At 36.3% G+C, this 22,221-nt stretch overlaps 2 protein-coding genes and 2 pseudogenes across 2 annotated transcripts; all 4 read left to right on the top strand.

Moving 5' to 3' along the window:
• Positions 1–3,604: 3,604 nt before the first annotated feature.
• LOC105157207 (putative late blight resistance protein homolog R1A-3) lies at positions 3,605–7,783 on the top strand. The gene is made up of 2 exons (XM_011073539.3): positions 3,605–7,181; positions 7,334–7,783. The coding sequence occupies exon 1, from the start codon at positions 3,891–3,893 to the stop codon at positions 7,176–7,178; it is 3,288 nt and encodes a 1,095-aa protein (XP_011071841.1). The 5' UTR covers positions 3,605–3,890; the 3' UTR covers positions 7,179–7,181; positions 7,334–7,783.
• Positions 7,784–13,723: 5,940 nt separating this feature from the next.
• LOC105157205 (uncharacterized) lies at positions 13,724–14,596 on the top strand (annotated as a pseudogene).
• Positions 14,597–17,822: 3,226 nt separating this feature from the next.
• On the top strand, positions 17,823–18,381 carry LOC148788601 (F-box/kelch-repeat protein At3g23880-like). The gene is made up of 2 exons (XM_088879123.1): positions 17,823–18,032; positions 18,133–18,381. Exons 1-2 carry the CDS (start codon positions 17,823–17,825, stop codon positions 18,379–18,381), a joined length of 459 nt encoding a protein of 152 aa, XP_088735249.1.
• Positions 18,382–20,829: 2,448 nt separating this feature from the next.
• LOC105157204 (uncharacterized) lies at positions 20,830–21,892 on the top strand (annotated as a pseudogene).
• The last annotated feature ends 329 nt before the right edge of the window (positions 21,893–22,221 follow it).

Raw genomic sequence — 22,221 nt, 5'->3', positions numbered from 1 at the left:
ATTCTTTCTGGAAAGCAGGTACCCCAAAGTTCTTGGGAAGAGGGACTCCTTCTCTATAGATACAGGCAGCACCCTCCAACAAACAGACCCCTCAAGAAGTTGAAAAGTGCCTTGCTATTCTGTTACAACTCTCAACTCGTGCTTTTGTCATATTTTACTCACGAAATTCTTATTTTTATTTCAATTTCTCATTTCAGCACCCTTCAAGAGGGACACATTCCGTCCACCAATAGGGACGTCTTCTTCAGTCCTCCAATAGGGATGCCTTCTTCAGTCCTTCAACGAGGACGCCTTCAGTTCTCCAATAGGGATGCCTTCTTTAGTCCTCCAATAGGGATGCCTTCTTCTGTCCTCCAATAGGGACGCCTTCAGTTCTCCAATAGGGATGCCTTCTTCAGCCCTCAAGCAGTGACACCTTTAGTCATCTAACAGGGACACCTTCAATCCCTCTACGGTGACTCCTTCAAGAATTTGGGAAACCACTCTCTATTCTTGCTTTAGCATTCGAATTGCACTTATAGCACGATGTCGCTCACGAATTGCTTATCCTATCACGATTTCTCATTACATTTTATTTCTTACGATTATAACTTGTGCGTCGGAGTGCTAATGCTTTTTTTATAGGTCCCATCTTCAGAATTGGCATTTGCTTTGACCCAAGCTTTGAGTATAATCCATATCAATTGGACCGGTGTATTTTTTAAACACATCAATTATAAAAAAAAACAATTTATTTGATGTTTTTAAAAGTCCAATTTACCATTTTTTGACATATAAGAGAAAATAATATGTTAATTTAAATATATCTTAATAAATTATATATTATTAATTAGTTTACATTATTATTTAAATTTAAAATATTTTAGTAAAATTTATACTTATTTATCGAATATATTACTTAAATATCAAAACAATGAAAAAGTCTATAGTTTTTTTTTAAAATTTAAGTTTTAAATTAAAAAAAGACAATATTAAAATTAATATACTAAAAATTATTTTTCAAACTTAAATACTTATATGAATATAAATAATACTCAATTATAAAAATTATATATTGTCAACTAACTTAACTTATTATCTAATTGAAATATGTTTCAATAGATTATATTTAGTTATAGAATATTTAATTAATATCAAAATGCAAAAAAAATATATAACTTTGTGAAATTATATTAATTAGTATAAATAATATTTGAATTGAAATTAAATTATATATTTAAAGAAAAAAATCAAATCCTTTATTTTTATAATCTTTAAATTTAAAAAAATATGTGTTCTCTTTCTTTCTTTTTTTCTTTCCCTTTCTGTTCTCCACCTTTTTCTTTTTCTCCACCGGCTGCCACCTTCTCAGGTGACAGCGGTCGTCGCCCATGCAGATTTGGGCAACAAAATTGTCTTCATCGCTCAAATTAGTCTAGGTTTTTGTGTTGGCAACGACATCATCACCAATTCAAATTTGGGCGGCAAAATCATCATCCCTAATATATACAGAGGTATTTGAACTCTAGTAGAGTTTGAAAGCTTAACAATTTTTTTTTGTTCAAGTTTAATTTATTAATTTTAATAAATCAAATTCAAACGAGCTTTTATCGATCAATTCCAATTGAGTATCAAGTAATTTAATTTAATTTTCAATCATAAAATCAACAATTAAAAGGCATAACTTGAGATAAGGAAATTTCTATCTTGATAGGTTTATCAGTTGAATTGAGTTAATGTACACCTAACATGCTTATATCTTGCAATATATATATATATTTTATATAAAAAAATTGTACAAAAAATTATAAGTTAAACGAAAGTTGAGACTTCCGCGAACCAAATTGAAAAGCGAAAGTTTTTTTTTTTTTTTTAATGTTTGACAAAATAGCTTAATATTATAATTATATTAATAAATTATAGGATAAATCACAACGAACTCTGATAAGATTTGGCATGATCATAATTACTCTTATTGTCTGAAAAATTATCAGTAATCCAATTTATTAGTCATCGTTAGGTTTTCATTTATTTTTTTGTAGTAAACTGACCAAAATTGTCTTGTGAACTATAAATTATAATTTTTACTTCTTTTTTCAGATTTTTTTTATATTTTTTATGGATTAAGTGAATATTTTTTATCCATCTCGTCAATTTTTTTTTACAATTTTTTATTTTTTTTTAATTCAGTAAGGACAAAGTTGATAATCTAGACTTTTATCCCAAAAGTGCATAATTTCATAAAACATCATGTAGGGTATTATTTATTTCAAACAATGAGAGGTATTTGTAATTATATTAAATTTCATAAAAGCCCGTTCTAATTTACGCTACATCGTATAAGTTAGCAGAAAGTTGGTTACAATTTTTTGCATAAACCAATTTAATTTAAATAATTTAAAGTAAGAATGTTTCATTGAAAGAGACTCTTTAATTTAGCTGTTTGTTTTAGTAATAAGTTGACGAGCATTTGTTTTATATAATGACAAACACTGGCTACTATTGCAGTAGATAATATATATTATGCAATAGAATAACATCTTGTTCATATAATGTTAGAATAGGTGATCAGAAAGCCAATTAAATTGATTGTTTTCTATTCGTCAATCTTTATCATAAATAATATTGTCCTAATGAATATAGTAAGTGTTCATTGAAAGACATTAGTGTTTGTTGTGCTTACAACTTGCATTGAGCGATATTCCAATGTTACAACAAAAGCTCATAAATCGAAAAGTTAAACTTGTTGAGTTGGGCTGCGTATAGGTTGGCAGCTTGTAATCAACTTCTAATGGTCAGTTTGAAATATTCTAAGTCGACAACATTGAGACGAGGCATTGAAAAACCTATAAAAACTTGCACTAAGTATTGCAATGCTGTGTTTCATTATCAGGAGAAGTGCACGTTTGTGCAATTTTAGTGGATTAGTTCGAAAGGTAGTTGATCGATTGAATTGATTCACAGAAATCGTAATACGAAAGGTTTGAGGGCTTAGTCGGTATGATGGAGATTCTCAGTTCTGATAGTACGAGACTAGTCCTCGAAGTTGAGCAATCAAGATAGTCACGTGCATATGAAGACTGTATTTTGGATCTAGCAAATGTGACTATATCATGAAACATACTCATGACATTGTCTAGTGCAATCGGAGATATAGCAAGGATGGTGGATTCTAAGAAAGAATCTGTCCCCTGCCAGTACTATGATAACAATATCTCCTATACACTTTGAGACCCGTTTAAACCCTTAGAACGTGTAACCACAATGACTGAATGAACGAGATAGATTTTTTCATGTCAATCATTAAGGTAAATGAGAACTCGAGTATGTGCATAGATGTCTAGCATGAGGAGGAGGCGATTTTCAACGGTGGTGAGGATGGTTTAGAGGATCTCTTCATTGAGATCTATTTGTGAACAGATTGGAGAATTGGAACAACGTTGGTAAGACTCGTATAATGATATTTACGTTTTTTGAATGTATATATAATTTTTCAAAAAATATGATTGATTTGTATAAATTATATTGATATTTATGATGAATATATATAAAATTATTCAAAGACATAAACAATTTGCGCAAAAACTATAGTAAAAAACTGTAAATATAATTATTTGTAAATAAATGATATAATCTTTGTATAGGTAACATATATGTGATAAGATTTAAAATAAAAAATTTAGAACGGTAACATCCAGAAAACAAATGCAGATGGGAGCGTAGATTAAAATCCTAACATCGGACGTCCCCATCGTCCCATATATTCTGTCCGGCTCCTCCTTTTCTGTTGTTGACTTTGTTCCATTGATGATGTTTCTCTCTCTCTCCTCCTTTATCGTTGACTTCTTTCTTCCCTGCCGCCATCACGGTTTCACTTGCTAAAACTTCAGTCCCAGTCCCCGCAGCTGGAAATGGCGGCTTATGGTGCTGTGGTTTCTCTTCAACAGATTCTGAATACTATTCTTGATCAGCCTGAGGATGGGGGCCCGATTTTTTTGAACAAATTCCAGCTCCAATCTCTCCGGGAAAAGGTCAGCTTCTTGCTCGATTTTCTTGAACATTCATCTTCCCACAAAACAAACAACCAACCTGCACAAGAAAGCCTGGAGAAAAAAATCAGGGACGTGGTTTATGCAGCTGAAGATGTTATTGAATCAAAGATCAGGGAGAAGGCTTATCCTGTCGAAGATCAGTCCCCGATCCAGGACTCGGCTAACGTCTTCGACGATTTTACCGAATCCCCGGCATCCAGTAAGCTTACCCCGGAACCTGAAAGCAATAGAAGTTTTTGGGATCAAGATCCAATTTCTCCAGCGTTTTTCTTTGTCCATCTTCTGATATTTATCCTGGTGGGAAGATTGATTCCTGGTGCTATTCAGAAACTGATGGTTATATTGATTCAATTGATCTTGTCTGTTACATATGTGAGACCTTTTACTCTAAGAGCTTTGGCTCCTGTCTGCTTCCAGAATGTGATACTTGTTGTGGTCCAGGTTTTGATACCTTTCATTGTACAAATTTGTCTGCCTATGTATATCCTGAACTTGGTATCTGTCCTGGTCCCGGCTTTGGTACATGTGGCTGTTCTAAAAGGGGTGTTTTTTGCGGCACGATATGTGCAGCTCCGAGAAGTTTTAGTTCCGGCCTGGTTTAGTCGAATCCAACAAGTATTATCTGTGAAACATAAGCTGGATGATCGAACCGGACAAGTATCTTCGTCTGCTAGAGATGATTCTGAGCAAGAAGATCAGGGACGAGTATCTATGTCTGCAAAAATTGATTCTGTGCAGAAAGATCAGGGACAAGTATCCTTGTCTGTGAAAGATGATCAGGAAGATAAGGAGCTGCTCCGGTTAATGGAGGATGTCATTTCCATCACGAGAGAGGTGATTAAGGTTAAGGATACCTTTGGTGCGGGTGAAGGTCTTTGGCACTCGAATGTCTTGCCTGGTGCTTCTTTATCTAGACGAGATTCTGGTGGCGTTAGGAAGAATGTTGTGGTGGGATTTGACAAAGACTTGGAACAGATAAAGACTCAATGGATTGACGATTCGTCCAAGCTTGAAATCATTTCAATTGTGGGAATGGGTGGCATTGGCAAAACCACTCTTGCTAGACAAGTTTATGATGATCCTTCTATCTTTTATCACTTTGATACTCGTGGTTGGGTGGCAGTCTCTCAAGAATATTCTTTGCGCCAAGTACTGCTAGGCCTTTTAGATTCTACCAAAATGCTCACGGAAGAAATGCAGGATGAGAGTGACGCACGATTGGCTGAGTTTCTCTACAAATGTCTGAAGGGTAGAAGATATCTCATAGTAATGGATGATATATGGGATATAGATATTTGGGATGCCGTGAGCAGATTATTTCCCGATGATAGTAACGGAAGTCGTGTCCTTCTGACTACTAGGCTATCAGATGTGGCAGTTTATGCCAACTCCTCCAGCCGTCTTCATCAAATGCGATTCCTCAATGTAGATGACAGTTGGAATCTACTTTGCAAAAAGGTTTTTGGGGAAAAAGATTGCCCCCCCGAACTTGAAGATGTCGGAAGGGAGATTGCACGAAATTGTGGAGGACTTCCTCTAGCAATTGTGGTAATTGGAGGTCTCCTGTATAAGGAGAGTAGAACTTGGAGGAACTGGAGAAGTATAGCTGAAAATTTAAATTCAGTATTTAGTAAAGATGATGAGCAGTGTTTGGAGATATTAGGTTTGAGTTATAACCGCTTGCCTCATCGTTTGAAACCGTGCTTTCTATATATGGGGGTTTTCCCAGAAGATTCTGAAATCCCCGTCTCCAAGCTCATCAACTTGTGGGCTGCAGAGGGATTCCTGAAACCAAGTACATCTAAAACCTTGGAAGAGGTGGCTGAGGAGTATCTGAAAGATCTTATCGAGAGAAGCCTAATCTTGGCATGTAAGCGGAGTTGCAATGGCAGGATTAAAACATGCAACATCCATGATCTATTAAGGGATGTTTGTGTCCGAAATGCTCAGAAGGAGAACTTTCTTGACGTTGTGAACTGGGATGGAGATTTAACTGAAGAAGGCAATAGAAGCAGGCGTAGATTAAGTATACATCCTGATGCTCTATATGCTAACACCACTCATCACTCGACAAGTTCTTATTCCCTTGCTCGATCGTTTCTATGCACTGGTAAAAGTCTTACTTATCCATCGCTTGTCTACTTAGGTTTTAGATTTCTCAGAGTACTCGATATAATCGTAATACATTTTTCCGAGTTCCCAAGTGACATCATTAGACTTTTTCATTTAAGATATCTTGGTTTCACATATAAAGGCCCGCTTCCTCCATCCATATCAAAACTCCGGAATTTACAGACAGTTGTTCATCATAACTGGACATTTGGCAAGTATCCCTTGCTTCCTATTGAGATCTGGACTATGCCCAATCTAAGGCATTTGTATTTTATGCCAAGTTGTTTGCCTGATCCTCTTGGTGGCCAAGTTCTTGCGAACAATTTTGTTGTTCTGGAAAACCTTCAAGCACTTTTGGACATAAGAAACTTCAGATGTAGCAAAGACATCCTCAAAAGAATACCAAATCTAAAGAAACTGGGAATTTCCTATGATGTCTCCTCTCAGGCATACGTAGATTGGTCGCAGTTCGAGCTTGAGTCCCTTGTCAATCTACATCAACTCGAGACTCTTAAGATCGTTATTAAGAATGATCCTTATCGAACATCCAAATTTGTGAATCCACCACAGCTTGCTTTCCCACAGAAGCTTAAAAGATTAACTCTGAGTGGTTGTGGACTTCCTTGGGAAACTATGACAATAGTTGGTTCATTACCAAATCTTGAAGTCCTCAAACTGAAAAAGGATGCATGCCGAGGCCAAGAATGGGAGCCAGTCGAAGAGCAATTTTGTCGACTTAAATACCTGTTACTTGAAGAATTAGACCTTGTGCAGTGGAGGACTAATGAAGCACACTTCCCCTGTCTTCAAAGCCTAATTATCAGGTCTTGCTTCAGACTAAGGGAGATTCCTTCTGCTATTGGTGATATAACGACGCTTCAAATGATCGAGTTGGTCGACTGTCACCCTTCTGCTGTGACTTCGGCAAAGCAAATACAAGAGGAACAAGAAAGCATGGCAAATGAGGATCTGAAAGTTTGCATTGAGCTGAAGCGGAGATTCAAGGACAGGTTCAGTTCTCGCATTCTTCGTTGAAAGGTATGGAAATCCTTGTTCTTTGCTGTCTGTTTTGTTTCTCAGTTCTGATACTGAGTTTGATATCAATTCATCCAAACATTTGTCAGCAAACAAGGTATGTTCTATTATTCTGTCATGGTGAATTGCAAATAATTCTTTCAACTATATTACAGCAAACGATAGCTGAAGACTAAGAACAATGACCTCGCTCCATCAACTCCTTGAATCACTCAACTCTCTTCAGGAGGTTCTCGGTCTGTGGTCTGCTCCGGCCATCTAATTTGGAGTATAGGGAGAATGAAACATGTTAGAAAGCTGCAAGAAAAGCTTCGGGTATCCTGTACTGTTCCACTATATATATCGATGAACGACGTTGCATAATTTTTGTTATCTTCGATATTTTCTGGTCTGTGACTTCTACTTTCCAGGCTATGATTAAGGTTGTGAATAAGGCATGCTTGTCTGAAGGACAAATGTGCCAGTAAACATGAATACAAAGTCAAGATTCTTGTTTCTTGTATTAGCTTAGTTGGTCATATACATATACTGCAATTTGGTTTAATTCTAAGTTGTCTTAGGAGAATTGCTTGTAGAATTAAGGGATTCGGGCAAAGTCACAAACAGTTGTTTGTTCTATTTTTGCTATTAACTTGTCTACAGTAAGGTTTCCCATTTAAGTTTGCTCATTTGGAGAGCACTGTCTGTGATGCTGGCTCATATGCTCATATACAAAAGGGAAGGGTAAATTATGTCTGACGTACTATGAAATTAGGGCTAATTATATAAATATTTTTTGTTCTTTGTAAAATTACGAATATACCTTTTAAAGGCGTGTCAATGTAATTAGCCTAGGGGGTGTTAGTGTAAAATTTTACCCCTGAATAAGGGGTGCATTTGTAATAATAACTGTATCAAGAGATGTATTTATAATTTTGCAAAAGACAGGGAGCATTTGTGTTATTAGACCTAATATAAAAGCGTGTCTATCTAATTTGTCCAATAGGAAAAGAATTTTAAGGCAAAATTGCAAACTTGATCCTATAAGATAGGATGATTTTAAAAATAATCCCACGTTTTATGAATTTTTAAAAATAATTCCACATTTGGTAAAATTTTGCAAAATGAGGACCATTTAGATGCAAAATTGGTCCCGCTTCTTTAGTTACCGTTAAAACATAATGGCAGATGTTGATCTCTCGTTAACTTTAATAAAAGATGGGGAAAAATACAAGAATTCTTCCTGTGATATTGAGAATATTTAAAATTACTTGTACAAAAAATAAAATATCAGTTACACCCCTATAATATGAAAATATAAAAATCAGAAAAACCCCCGAGGCTAGAGTTGATGGTACACACACGTTGACTGCAATTATGGATCTAAAAAGTGCATGTTTTAACAATTTTGCCCTTCTATCCAGATTATAATGTATATAATTTAATAATGATTCATTGCGGCACAAATAATCAAGTAAACCAATTTATTAAATATCGAAGTTTGATTCACAAACTATGAATTTCTTTATATGAATATTATATAATATATAAATATTTGTTAATAATAAAATATTATTTTATATGTAAATATACAATTATGTTAATATAATATTCTTTTTTATTTACTAGCAATGAGGGTGATCGCTCTTGATGGACGACACGTCACTGTAGTCACCCTTCGCCGCTAGGCGATTTTGTCGCCCCCCTCTATTGGGGCGGGTTGGGGAGGAGGATAGGCGGGTGGGGAGTTGATTATTATTTTTCTAAAATAATAATTTTATTTTTATAAATTATAATAATATATATAATATAATTATGTCTAATATATAATCGAATTCGTTTTTTAAAGTCACATAGGACTAAAAACTTTAAAAATCCAATTAAAATGTTATGTCAATTTTTTGTGTCAAAAATCAAAATTTTAACTATCGAAGGACCACAAATTTCATCGATTTATTTAATGTTATCATCATAATAGGCGTCATATAATTTTTGTTAGTATAGTTGTGTTATTGTCTTAATCTCATTCTCAATATATTAAAAACTGACAATTTCTAGTAATATACATTAACCTTGATAAAATAAATACGAAGAAGAAATAAGAATGTTAGGGAATAAAGAACAATTTCCCTTAAAAAAAAAAAAAACAAGAACGTGAATTGCATACTTCTTTTTTTTTCTTGACAAAATGCATAAAACTCCCCTGTGTTTTAAAAAGTCTGCAAAAAGCACCCCCTGTTTTTAGAATAGGCTAAAACCTCCCTATTGTTTTGTTTTAGTCAGCAAAAAACCCTCATTCTGTTAGCAATCAACGGGAACTGGAGAAGACGGGCGTATGCTGCGTTTGATAGTCTTTTTCTGCAGTTTAGGTTGATATTTAATGATTTTTTGGACCAAAATACCCCTCTATGGGTCTATATAACATACAAAGGGATTTTTTGCTTGTTTTATGTATTATTTTTACCATTTTTCACCTTAAAAAATAAATTAAATTTTGCCATATTAAATTTAAATTGAAATATTAAATTAAATTATATTTAAACTCAAATAATTTTGTATTTGTTAATTATTAAATCTAACTAATATTTTTAATTAATTAAAATATATATTTAATTACAATAATTATTATTAATTAGCCAAAATATTTAATTATTATAATTATTTAAAATATTCTTAATTAACTAAATTATATTTTAACTAATATAATTAAAATTAATTAAAAACTTAAAAAAAGAGTGGGGATTTTCGCCCCTTTTTCGCTGGAAACTTAGAAATAAGTTTCCGGCGCCGTCCGGACGAATTTTCATCGGTCAATGGTACCATTCGAATCCTCTCTTTAAGAAGAACATTTACATACCTTCAATTTGAGTTGTCGTCAATCATAGAGAGTGGGCTCAAGTCACGATCTCCGAACATATTTTCCGTCGATTCGTCCCCGTCCGGTCGAATCTCGGTGTCAAACCACCACCATTAGACTCTTCTCTTCAAGACGATTCTAACGAGACCGGCCTCACTCAATTTGGTAAAGAATTTACGAAGATACAATAATTTCAATAAACTTTTGTCCGCCGGCGACGAAATTGAAGCGGGGAAGGGGAAGCCGGGGGTGGGGGGGGGGGGGCTATGGGGGTAGGGTGGGTAGTTAGTTTTTTTTTTAAATTATAATAATAATATATTTTTAAATTTTTAAAATTATTTATATAGAATATAAGTTAAATAATTTGTTGAATCTAGACCTTTTATTTTTTTAAAATCTATTGGTTGAGATTAATTGATTAGATCTAACGATCAGTATTTGATCAAAGAAGATCCAACGGTCATTAATATAAGAAATAATATATAATAAGTAAGGGTATAACGGTTATTTTTTAAAAAATTAACACCGTTAGTTGGATTTAACGGAGATGGGGTGATTGAGCTGAGTTTTATAAAACACAGGAGGGCTTTTAGCCTATTCTCATAACAAGGGGGTGTTTTCTACAGACTTTTTAAAACACAGGGGGATTTTATGTATTTTGTCCTTTTTTTTTTTCATGTTCTATTAGTGTTAACGGAGAAATTGACATTTATCGTTATGTTTCAACAGTAAGTAATTGGGACCAATTTTGCAAAATTTAACCAAACATGGGACTATTTTAAAAAATTCATAAAGTATGGGACTATTTTTAAAATCACTTTATTTCATGGGACTAAATTCATAATTTTGCTGCTGTATATATAGAGAATCTGGAAAATTACTTTTTAAGTTTTGATATTTTACTTTTATTTTTATAATCGTTAAGGCTATGTGGTATGTTTTTTTATTTGATTAGTGTACTTTTAGCAAAACACCCACCCGTTCAAATAGTTAAAAAAGAAATAATACTTCATTTTTTTTTGTATTTTTTAATAATAATGGAAAATTGAACTCATACTTTAACTAGATATATATATATATATATATATATATATATTAGAAACTAGCAAGGTGCACGTGTGTTGCGTGTGGTCAATAAATATTTGTTTTATTTATTTTTTTAAAAATAGTTATAAAAAATGTATACTTTACAAACTTTGAATTGTTTTGAAAAATGTAACTAAGCATAATTACAAGCACTAATAAACTAACTATTATATAGTTGATAAATAATTGTAATTTATTAAGTTTTTAGCAGAAGAGGAAGGCCATTCTAGGCGACACAAGCGTGAAAACCACCAAAGAGATCGAAGGCGCGTGTTGCCCTCGATATAACTCGATATACCTCATTAAATACGCCTCGCGCCAAAATCTTGGCCGTAGTAGAATAACAGGGGATAGTCCAGTGGCCACTCTGCATGAGGGAGAATCCTTAAAGGATGAAATAAAAAAAAAAAAAAAAAACTGTCTTTTTCATATAAACCGCAATCATAGCATCAAAGATTGTTTCTATCTAAAAGATGAGATAGAGAAGTGATTCAACGAGGATATCTAAAGGAGTACATAGATAGACCGCAACAACCAACCTTGTGAAGGCAGCTTGAGACCTCTCCAAGAGGGACACAAATAAGGCAAAATATTCGATATCAAGATAACTTTCCAACTGCCGGAGTTATCTGGGTGATATTTGGTGGACCAACAGGAGGAGATTCAGCTCAAGCATTACACATGACCAATTTGGGCCAGAGGTGATGATGAATGAGGAAACAAACAGTGAGCAGGAGATAGTTTTTGGCGATCAAGATTTGGAGAGAGACGTTGTAATCAACAACAGTGCCTTGGTAATCTTTGCCATAATAGAGAATTTCTAGGTTAAGAAAACTTTGATGGATAGTGGCAACTCAACGGACATCATATTCTACAAAGCATTATCACAAATGGGAATCACTAGTGCCATGTTAACCCAGGTGAGCACGCCACTGATAAGCTTTAGTGGAAGCATGGTAGAGCCTGTGGTAGAAGTGATGCTACCCATATCTCTGGGTTCATACCCGAGGCACCCCTTCTGCATACAACGAAATATTGTGAAGGCCAATTCTGAATTCTTTTCAAGCGATAGCCTTGACGTACCACTAATTCATCGTTTGTTTGGGTCAATTTACTTCAATCTTAGTATCCAAATTTACATATTTTAAGACAATTTAATAACTTATTATACTAAAGTTGAAAGCACTAATATTTCTCTTAATTTCAATTATGTGTCATTAAAATAAATAAAAATAAATTTTGGTTACGTCTCTTACTCGATTTTATTTCAACAACTTTGGCTCAATTAAATTCATGTATGTTAGTTCTACTGTGACCAAACTAAATTATTATTTAAATTTAAAAAATTAATTAATAATTCTCACTATTTAAAAATTCAAACTCATTTAAAAAAAATCTAAGATTAAAAAAACGCAAATTCTTTTGTATTACTCTTCTTTTTAGAAAACATCTCATCTATATTACGCGATTAGCAAAAATATTGGTCCATGACCAGACTAGATTGTATAATTTCAATTAAAGATTGTTATTTTTTTTTCAGTCCAAATTTTCATAAAATCAAACCGTCCAAAATGAAAAATAAATTTAGGAGTAATCACCACTTATTTAATTCATCTAGATTTTTAGAAATTTCATATTCCTCCTTCATTGTATTTGTGATGCCAGTTAAATCCTGCAATATATTATAAATTTATGTGTACAAATAAGTAATTTACAATTAATTTTTATTATAAATAATTGTTAATTATTTAAGAAAAACAAAATTAGAATAAGATGAATTATTTCATAATTAATCGTCTTTATCATATTAAATATAAAATTTTAGATTGTCAGACTGGATAGTTCACAATCTTAACAGCAACGTTCCACAGTCTCAAACATTAATTAATTAATACAAATACAACATATAATCTCATTACAAAATATCACCCAAGAAAAACCCATTAATTTAACATTTATATTCTGGTCCTCAACCATTATTCTTATTCATTAAATTATAACTTGTGATTCGGGTCGAATAATGCGATCTGAGATTCTATCTCCACTAAGAATGCTGATTCGTCCAAGACCAGATTTCGGGTTTCCTGAGAATGAAACAAGTGCAGTGAGCTCGTCGGGCACGTCGCTGACAATGACCCTCCGACGCTCAAGTCAGGTTGATCGAGAGAAAAGTGTTCTATCTCAATAAATGCGTAAAAGGTACCTTTAATGTCGGTGTCTCGGGTCTATATATAGGGCTCAGCAGGATAGCATTGACCAGCCACGTGGTCTCATCCTACTGACCCGCGTCTATGATCAGACGGCTATGATTGTTCGGGTCTTCAAAGGCAAATGGATCCAGGTCGGGTCACGTTTGACCCGGCCGATAGAAAATACGCGAATCCTTGCTTAAATGGCAAAAATGTCCTTAATAAAGGGCTTTTTTGGTATTTCCATAGCATTCCTCGTTAATCCCACGTCAAGTTGTATATTTATTTGCATTTTATTGTTTTAAATATATTAAAAAAATTTATTGTTTTATTGTTTAATTGGGGTATATGAATTGTTTAGTTGGACAAATTGGGCCGGATGTATCAGGCATTGTATGACCTAGAATAATAAATATATAAGTGTACGAGTAGGAGCTGTAATCTTATACGGTTTTTTATTCATTCTCAGCAAGAGACACATGCAAAATTCTTCCGCCGCCGGTATGGAGGTGGATGCAGTCGTTTCAGCGCGGCAACAGCCCGCCCAAAAACCGAATTTTCCGCCCTTAAAACCGCACAAAATCCTAGATGGGCAGATACAATCTCGGAATATCCCTGTCCCCCAACGCCGCATCACTCCCTTGAAGAAGTACTGGCTCAAAATCTGCACGGCAATTTACGGCGAAATGAAAATTAACGTCTGTATGGAGTACGAGAAGAGAACTGTCAAGCTTAAGACCCTATCGGACACCCCCGACATCAGCAACCTCCAGAAGTGCGCCGACTTCCTGCACGCCTTCATGCTTGGGTTCGATTTCAATGACGCCGTGGCGCTCCTCCGAGTGGAGGAGTTGTACGTGGAGTCCTTTGAGATTAAAGATGTTAAAGCGTTGAGAGGGGAGCACCTGTCGAGGGCAGTTGGGCGGTTGAGCGGCAAGGAAGGGAGGACCAGAGTCGCTATCGAGAATGCAACAAAGACGAGGATCGTAATTGCTGACACAAAAGTTCATGTTCTTGGGTCTTTTGCTAGCATAAAGATTGCTAGAGACTCTCTGTGTAGTTTAATTTTGGGTTCACCTGCCGCTAAAGTCTATTCCAAGCTTAGAGCAGTCACAGCCCGATGTGCAGAGAGGTTTTGATCAGAAAGTTTTTGATTGATTATTCTTTTAGCAGTTTAATCATTTTTGGCTAATTTCATATGCACTCATTTTGGTTTATGTTTTGTGTTTAATCAATTCTGGGTAATGTGTTATTGTGACTCCTCGTTTGGTTTGTTTGATGTGAAGAAAATGAATGGCAATTAATTACATTATGGTGTGGATGATGTGCTGCGTAAGTAATATCCTATGTAATAATGCCTGTTGTATTTTGTTTAGTTTGACGTATTGTCTAATGTTTGTGTTTGGTTGGAAGGATTACAACTTTTGATTAGATGTAAAAAGACGTATCTTTGTCTCCCTTTCTTTTTTGACGCGTTGAACATTGAAATTATGATCTTCCGGATCAAAATTGCGTCGCATCAATGCATTTTTAAGCAATGCAACATAGTTTGTGTGTTACGAATGAAATAGGTTTCCGGTATTATATTAAGTATGTCGAAAGATTCTAATCCCCGCAGCGTCACCTGTTTTTCTCCGCATTTAAGTTTGTGCCGCTTCCCTTTGGTCAAAATTTAGAGCAGTGCACTGGTCACTAGCTTCATTCAAAACCTAGAGCAGTGCACTCATCTTTTTTTTCAAAATAGAAGGTTTTCATTATTTCCCAATGGAAGGTAAGGGTGATGAGAAGCAGGAGCAAGAGGCGGTTGAACGAGACATCCAAATACATGATGAAATACGAGCGCGTGAGGAATTTGGGCACTTGTACCCTGCAGATAAGGTATTTTCGTTTTTCATTTTTGGTGGATTTGTGCTTAATTTTGGATTGTATCTGTGTAATATGGGGAGTGAGCTATTCTTTTTTGGTGTTGGCAGTATGGGTGCGCCTGTGATGGTCGAGTTGGAGATGAGAGTGATCCACTTGAGATAAAGTTTGTTGAATATGTTTTTTGTGATTGATGGAAAAATTCATACGAGTGTTTCTTAATGTGTGTGTCCTCCTTTTTGGGAACTTAGTGATGGACTTGTAATATTAATCTTCTACTTTCTTGCTGGGGTGGTTGTGTTACAAGTTGGGCAGAGAAGATGATTGAGGAGTAAGATTGATGATCATTCAAAGAATAGATAGGTAACTAGATGAGAGGAAATGATGATCAATTTTTGTGTGATACCCATGTATAGGAGGAATTGACTGTTTTTGACTGTTTTCTACCATGAGAAAGGATAGCGTTCTCAGGACGATATGCTGCAACTTCCGGATGGTGAAAATTTAGTGGATTACAATCACTGTGTCTGCTGTTTCTATGAGCAAATTGCTTGCTTATTCCGTCTTTTTGTATACTTCCTTTGGTGATTTGGTAGGGTAATGTGAATCGATTAAGATGTTTTGCTGTATTTTCAGAGTGTTCCTGTGCAAGCTGCGCTTATATACATGGAGCATATAACAATATATCATTCTCTTTCAAGATATCAATACAAAAAACTTTGAGTGATGTGGTCCATCAGACCGATCAAAGAAAGCCACATACCAAGCCATGTAGATGTGGTTTCCTCTTACAAATTTTTCTTCAATCTGCAACCAAGAACCAGGCTTGTTGTTAAAGAGGGCTTCTGTTTTGATTGGCATCAAACGCATTAGTGTCCGAGGGAGGTGAAAGACAGCCATGAGAGCTCATTTGCTTGGAGCATGTCAGTATTGCGAGGCAAATACCAAAAGATTTGTCTGTACCTGATGTGCATATATTGTATCATACACAAGTCTCCAAAACACAGGGGAAGCATAAAGAGGGAGCGCAACAGCGGGATAAAGGCTTCCTTTAACAGCAGCCCAGCCAAGTTAAGCACCCCAGTTAAATGTCAAACCAAGATAGGCCTGAGGCTGTACCATTGTAAATACAGTTTCAGATATATTAGCTTTAATTTCTGAAGAAGTACACACATGGACTCAGCTCTTTGGGGAGGGGGAGTTAGTTTAAGCATGTAGCAATTTAAACCAAAATCAAATTTCGCATCCTTTACATATTGCAAGAGAGGATTTCCATATAATAATACTCTAATGTAAAACATTTCATTCCAGGTTAAAGTTGAATTTGCAACACGTGAAGGAACCACCAAATCAACTTCTAAAAGAACTTTTTTGTATAGTTATGTTGCAAAGCAAGGGCACACTTAATGTTAAAAGAAAAAAGTAGCTCATTGCAAATATCTTAGAGTAATTAGAAGACAGAATGAGCACGAACCTAAAATTGTCCACAAACCCACAAGTAACTGAAAACCAGGAAAACAAATTCCTTGAAAATGGTGTTAGCACACTGCTAGCAATGGGCCTCAACCTTGTCCTTTCTACCTACAACACATAAAGCTATGAAAATCAGTACATGGAAGAAAGGAGCACATTATGACATGAAAAAAGGGATCAGATGATGAAAATGAGCTACGTATATTGTAATCTGCCTCTTTAGTAGGTGCGCCGCAAACCCTATCCCCAATGCGCGTAAGGCCGTGCTTTTAACATCAACCCACGAACGATCACCTTCATTCTGATTCGAATTTTCGGATTTCTCTCCTTTTTCATCGGATGCTAAAGTGGAAAAGCAAGAGATCTGACGAAGGTGCCAATTGATCGGATTGTTTTGGAGTGAAAAATACCGGAAAATTCAAAGAGATGGTACAGGTGGCGGCGAGAGTGAGCGGAATATGGAGGTTGGGGAGAGTGGAAGGTGGAGGAGTCAGCGGCGAGACAAAACAGTACCGGTGGAGGCTTGCAAAGTATAGAAAAGAATAGCACCGCCATTGTTCTGTTGTTCAAAGTTGTGTAAAAAGAAGAAATTTGATACAATCAGTCTGCAGCAATGGCTCTTATGTATCCCTTGTCAAGAATTGAAGACAAATTCAAGAAAGGAATTCTTCATTTCAGTGGTGGAAAAATTACAGCTGCAGCTTGTACAATTTCTGTATATATACAGACTTTGAAGTGAGGTAGTTAATTAACTACCTATCCTAACGGCTAGTGGAGAGTTTAAGTAAAAAGTGCTAATTCACTTATTGTGTATAGAAGCGCAAAAGCTATAAAAACGTGACTGGAGTGAAACAGCCACTTTGATTTGAACTTCCACGGTTCATCATCTTCAAGCTCCAGCAGCTGTCTTAAGTTCCAATTTCAACCTTGATCTTCTTCATCCCTAAACTCTATTAACTAACTAAACGTACTTAAGGAGTAATTAACCCATATAAGCACTAATCCTCTGTTTTTACATAAAGCACAAACCTCTCATTTAACCCTATTTATACAGACACTGTAGCGCAGTTTTCTTATTTTTCAAGTCTTCCAACACTACTCCCGCGCACTGTTTCCTTGCACAGTAGCACTCTCCAAGTTTCCATTTTTCTTGAAAGAAATCATCCCAATCTCGAAGAGATTCTTATCAATATTAACATGAAACGTCCTACAATCAAAATCAACAGCCAGAAATGGAAGGGGAAAGTGAAAGTGAAAGGGACGAAAGAACACATCCCTGTCGAAGCCATGTCTCTGTGTGTTCTGAACCTTGACATCATTCCTGACATCCTACTCCGGCTTCCCATAAAGTCGCTTCTGCGTTTCTCAGCTGTTTGCAAGGTTGCGTTGCAGTTCATCTCTAGTCCCGTCTTCATGAAGATGCACTTTGACAAGTTTTCTGCTCATCCTAATAATCATTCATTCATTATTGACTGCGCCTCTCGTTTGTTACATCATACATTTTTAGTCTTTAATATTGAGTCTGGGGAGCCACCCCGGAGAGCTTGTGTCACCATCTCCCGCATCCTCTCATGGAATGGAACTTGTCGGCTCATGCTATGGCATGGATTGTTTGGCTTCCGATGACGGCGGTATTCTCCTCTGGAATCCTGCTCTCAACATGTGGAATTTTGTCCAGGTTTCTCGTGTATCCAATCTGTGGGTTTCTTACGGCTTTGGATATGATTCCAAGGCTTCGGATTTTAAAGTTGTCTGAATCCTTTATCTGAAGAAGAAGATGTCCGAGAAATACAAAACCCGTGGGCACAAAATTAGGCTCCAAGTTACTCCGCTAATTCGAATCGTTGGAAAACACGCGACAGGTATTTTCGGTATAACATGCCACCATTTGCAAACAATGTCATTTTGAATGGGAATCCGTATTGGCTTGCGGAAATGGACCGGAATGAGGCCGTTAGGTATTTGGTGTGTTTTGATGTGTCCAAATTATTGTTCAAGACGGTGTCTCTCTCCTCCCTTAACTTGGAGAAAGAGGCAAGGGTGCGTTTTGTGGATTTTAATGGTGACCTGGGGGCTATAGTGAATGAGGAAAATGATGAAAGCCAGTCGAAAACAATTGATTTCTGGATATATGATAATGCGGAACAGATGTGGAGGGCCCACCGCGAGAGAAGTGGACTTTAAGTATGTTTCAAAGAATGGGAAGTGGCTGGGGGAGTTCTGCTTTGGAAACATGTTTGTGTTTGATTCAGAGACTGGATCTCGGAAGGAGTTTTTGACTGATGGATTGTATTTGTATCTGACTTTTCCATACGCTGAGAGTTTGGCGTTAGTGAAGGGAATGAAGCATGCAGGAGAGGACGGCGAGGAAGGAACAGTAGAGAATTTTTGATGATATAACGATGCTTCAAATGATCGAGTTGGTCGACTGTCGCCCTTCTGCCGTCACCTCAGCAGAACAAATACAAGAAAGCATGGCAAACGAAGCGAAGATTCAAGGATCTGCGTTGAAAGCTATGGAAGTCCTTGCTCAAGGCTTACTGTTCTATTTCTCAGTTGTTCTGATACTGAATGAATGTGATGTCAATTGTTCCAAGCACTTGTCAGCAAACAAGTTATTTTCTATTATTCTGTCATGGTTATTAATGCAAGCTTGCATGCATCTGCAGGATTCATAACATGAGATGGTATATTAAAAAATTCTTGCAACCATATTACAGCGAACGATAGCTGAAGACTACGAGCAATGAACTCGTAGTCCCATCAACTCTCGGAACCACTGAACTCTGTTCAGGAGGTTCTCCGTCTGTATATCGACGAATGAAGTTGCAAAATTATTTGTTATCTCTGATATTTTCTGGTCAATGACTTAATACGTCTAGGGGGACTTATTAAGGTTGTGAATTATGGCATGCTTGTCTGAAGGATAAATGTGGCTGTAAACATGAAAACAAAGTCAAGATTCTGGTTTCTTGCATTTGCTTAGTTGATCATGTACATACTGCATACATATTTGATCTACATTGTCTTTGGAGAATTGCTGTTGTAGAATTAAAGGGATTAACATAACCTAAGTGAGAGTGAATGAAGTGGTACGTATTCAGAAATAGCTCTTCTTCAGTTATGCCTCCAAATACATGCAGTTCTCTTCCTTTGGCATCTCAGGGGAGTGAAGCTCGGGACGTGGCTGCCACCGGATTCAGAGAATTTGGTGATTCTTTGCTCTGTCTTATATGAAGCCGTCTTTGGTTGTGGTATGGAAGCAGGTGCTGCAGGCATCACAAGCGGAGGTGGCTGGGGAGGTACCTATGAAGTCAGAGGCGGGTGTTCATTAGTGAAGAGAGTTGGAGAAGCATGTTTATGTTGCTCATATCAGTTACAATTTCTGTGATTCTCTCGGCACAGCTGGGGTTATCTGGGAACTCGTAAGTTGAGCTGTTGCTGCTCTCTTGGGTCGGGAAAGCATTGACGGAACTGCTCTGAGCTTGGCCAACTTCCCAAGGCTGATTGCAACAAGCAGTAGCCTTCCAACTAAGCTGCACTTTAGGTATGACAAAATGATCAAAAAGTACATCCTTGTTGATGCAATCTTTGGAATTGAGATAGTATTGACATATAACTAACATAATTCTTGGGCCTCTACATGCAAAATATAATTATTTGAATACTATGTATAATTTATATTACAAAAATAAGAAAAGTCAATGATGAATAAACATTTAAACGATTATAACAACAAATATGAAATAGAAGATTATATTATTGAATAAGAAATGGATTATACCAATAGGATGCAAATTGAATAAGAAATAGTAAGCAATAATATTTTAAAATTTACAAGTTAATAAAGTATGTACGTAACAATACTTTGACATATTTAAAACTTAATACTGATCAAATATAATTGTATATACTAATGTTTCGATGCCGCAAACATAAAACTTAATATTTTCTATAACTAATATATTTTACCTCTAAAACGATATTTATATACACGTTATACTTTCTAATCTATATCTATACTATACATAAAATTATGAATCTCTCATGCGTTTGTTCCCATTATGAAAAAAATGTAATGTCTATATTCTTACTTAAATAATAAATCAAAATTAATTCTAGAAGATAAAATTATATCAAAAGAAGACTATTTAAGAGTCCTAATTCCTCTAAACTACTTCAACATTAATAATAAATATATCCAACTAAAAGTTTGTTAGTGACAACATCAATTTAAGTTCAGAGTCCTAAGTTCTCTGTGCATCACACTCTTCCTTCCCCTCAACCTCTGAATGTCTTTCCGTTCCCCTTTGTTTTCCGGCAAGCTTTGGGCTGTCCGTCCGCGTCCCAGTGGTTGTTGCTGAGATTGCTGGCTTCTTGCTCTACTCCATTGTTCCCAGGTTTGGTGCGCGCACACAGTTCCGGGTGCTCTGTTTTCATCTTCTTCCCGGTATGGATGTGGTTGAACTCATTTCAGCGCGGCAACAGCCCGCCCAAAAACACAATTTTCCACCCCTAAAACCGAACAAAATCCTCGATGGGCAGATACAATTTCGCAAAATCCCTGTCCCCCAACGCCGCCTCACTCCCTTGAAGACGCACTGGCTCAAAATCTACACGGCAATTTACGACGAAATGAAAATTGGCGTCTGTATGAAGGTCCAGGAGAGAATTGTCGTGCTTAAGACCCTATCGGACACCCCCCACATCAGCAACCTCCGGAAGTGCGCCGACTTCCTGCTCACCTTCATGCTTGGGTTCGATTTCAATGACGCCGTGGCGCTCCTCCGAGTGGAGGAGTTGTACGTGGAGTCCTTTGAGATTAAAGATGTTAAAGCGTTGAGAGGGGAGCACCTGTCGAGGGCAGTTGGGCGGTTGAGCGGCAAGGAAGGGAGGACTAGAGTCGCTATCGAGAATGCAACAAGGACGAGGATCGTAATTGCTGACACAAAAGTTCATGTACTTGGGTCTTTTGCTAGCATAAAGATTGCTAGAGACACTCTGTGTAGTTTAATTTTGGGTTCACCTGCCGCTAAAGTCTATTCCCAAGCTTAGAGCAGTCACAGCCCGCTGTGGAGAGAGGTTTTGATCAGAAAGTTTTTGGTTGATTATTCTTTTAGCAGTTTAATCATTTTTGGCTAATTTCTTATGCACTCATTTTGGTTTATCTTTTGTGTTTAATCAATTCTGGGTAATATGTTATTGTGACTCCTCGTTTGGTTTGTTTGATGTGAAGAGAATAAATGGCAATTAATTACATTCTATGATGTTTGGTCTGGATGATGTGCTGCGTAATATCCTATGTAATAATGCCTGTTGTATTTTGTTCAGTTTGACGTATTGTCTTATGTTTGTGTTTGGTTGGAAGGATTACAACTTTTGATTAGATGTAAAAAGACGTATGTTTCTTTCCCTTTCTTTGTTGACGCGTTAGAGGAAGTCAGGAACGGAGGGGGGGGGGGGGGTCTTAAGGGGGGTGTCCCCCAAAAAACGACGCGCGCCCTCTTACCAGAATCCTAGAAGTGGACTATATGCCTAGATCCCTGCCTCTGCCTCCTCTTCCTCTTGCCTTGCCCTATGTAGCTATTGCTCCCTT

Source organism: Sesamum indicum, linkage group LG3 (assembly GCF_026168435.1).
Source record: "Sesamum indicum cultivar Baizhima isolate 11 linkage group LG3, ASM2616843v1, whole genome shotgun sequence".
In the NCBI taxonomy this organism is placed as follows: Eukaryota; Viridiplantae; Streptophyta; class Magnoliopsida; order Lamiales; family Pedaliaceae; genus Sesamum; species Sesamum indicum.
Note: the sequence above shows the minus strand (reverse complement) of the source record. Positions and strands in the feature narration are given on the sequence as shown.

Excerpts from the sequence above, each read along its gene's own strand:
- LOC105157207 (XM_011073539.3), top strand. The coding sequence starts at position 3,891 with ATGGCGGCTTATGGTGCTGTGGTTTCTCTTCAACAGATTCTGAATACT.
- LOC148788601 (XM_088879123.1), top strand. The coding sequence starts at position 17,823 with ATGAAACGTCCTACAATCAAAATCAACAGCCAGAAATGGAAGGGGAAA. Across the intron at positions 18,033-18,132 it reads TGCAGTTCATCTCTAGTCCC|TCTTTAATATTGAGTCTGGG; the intron begins GTCTTCATGAAG and ends ATACATTTTTAG.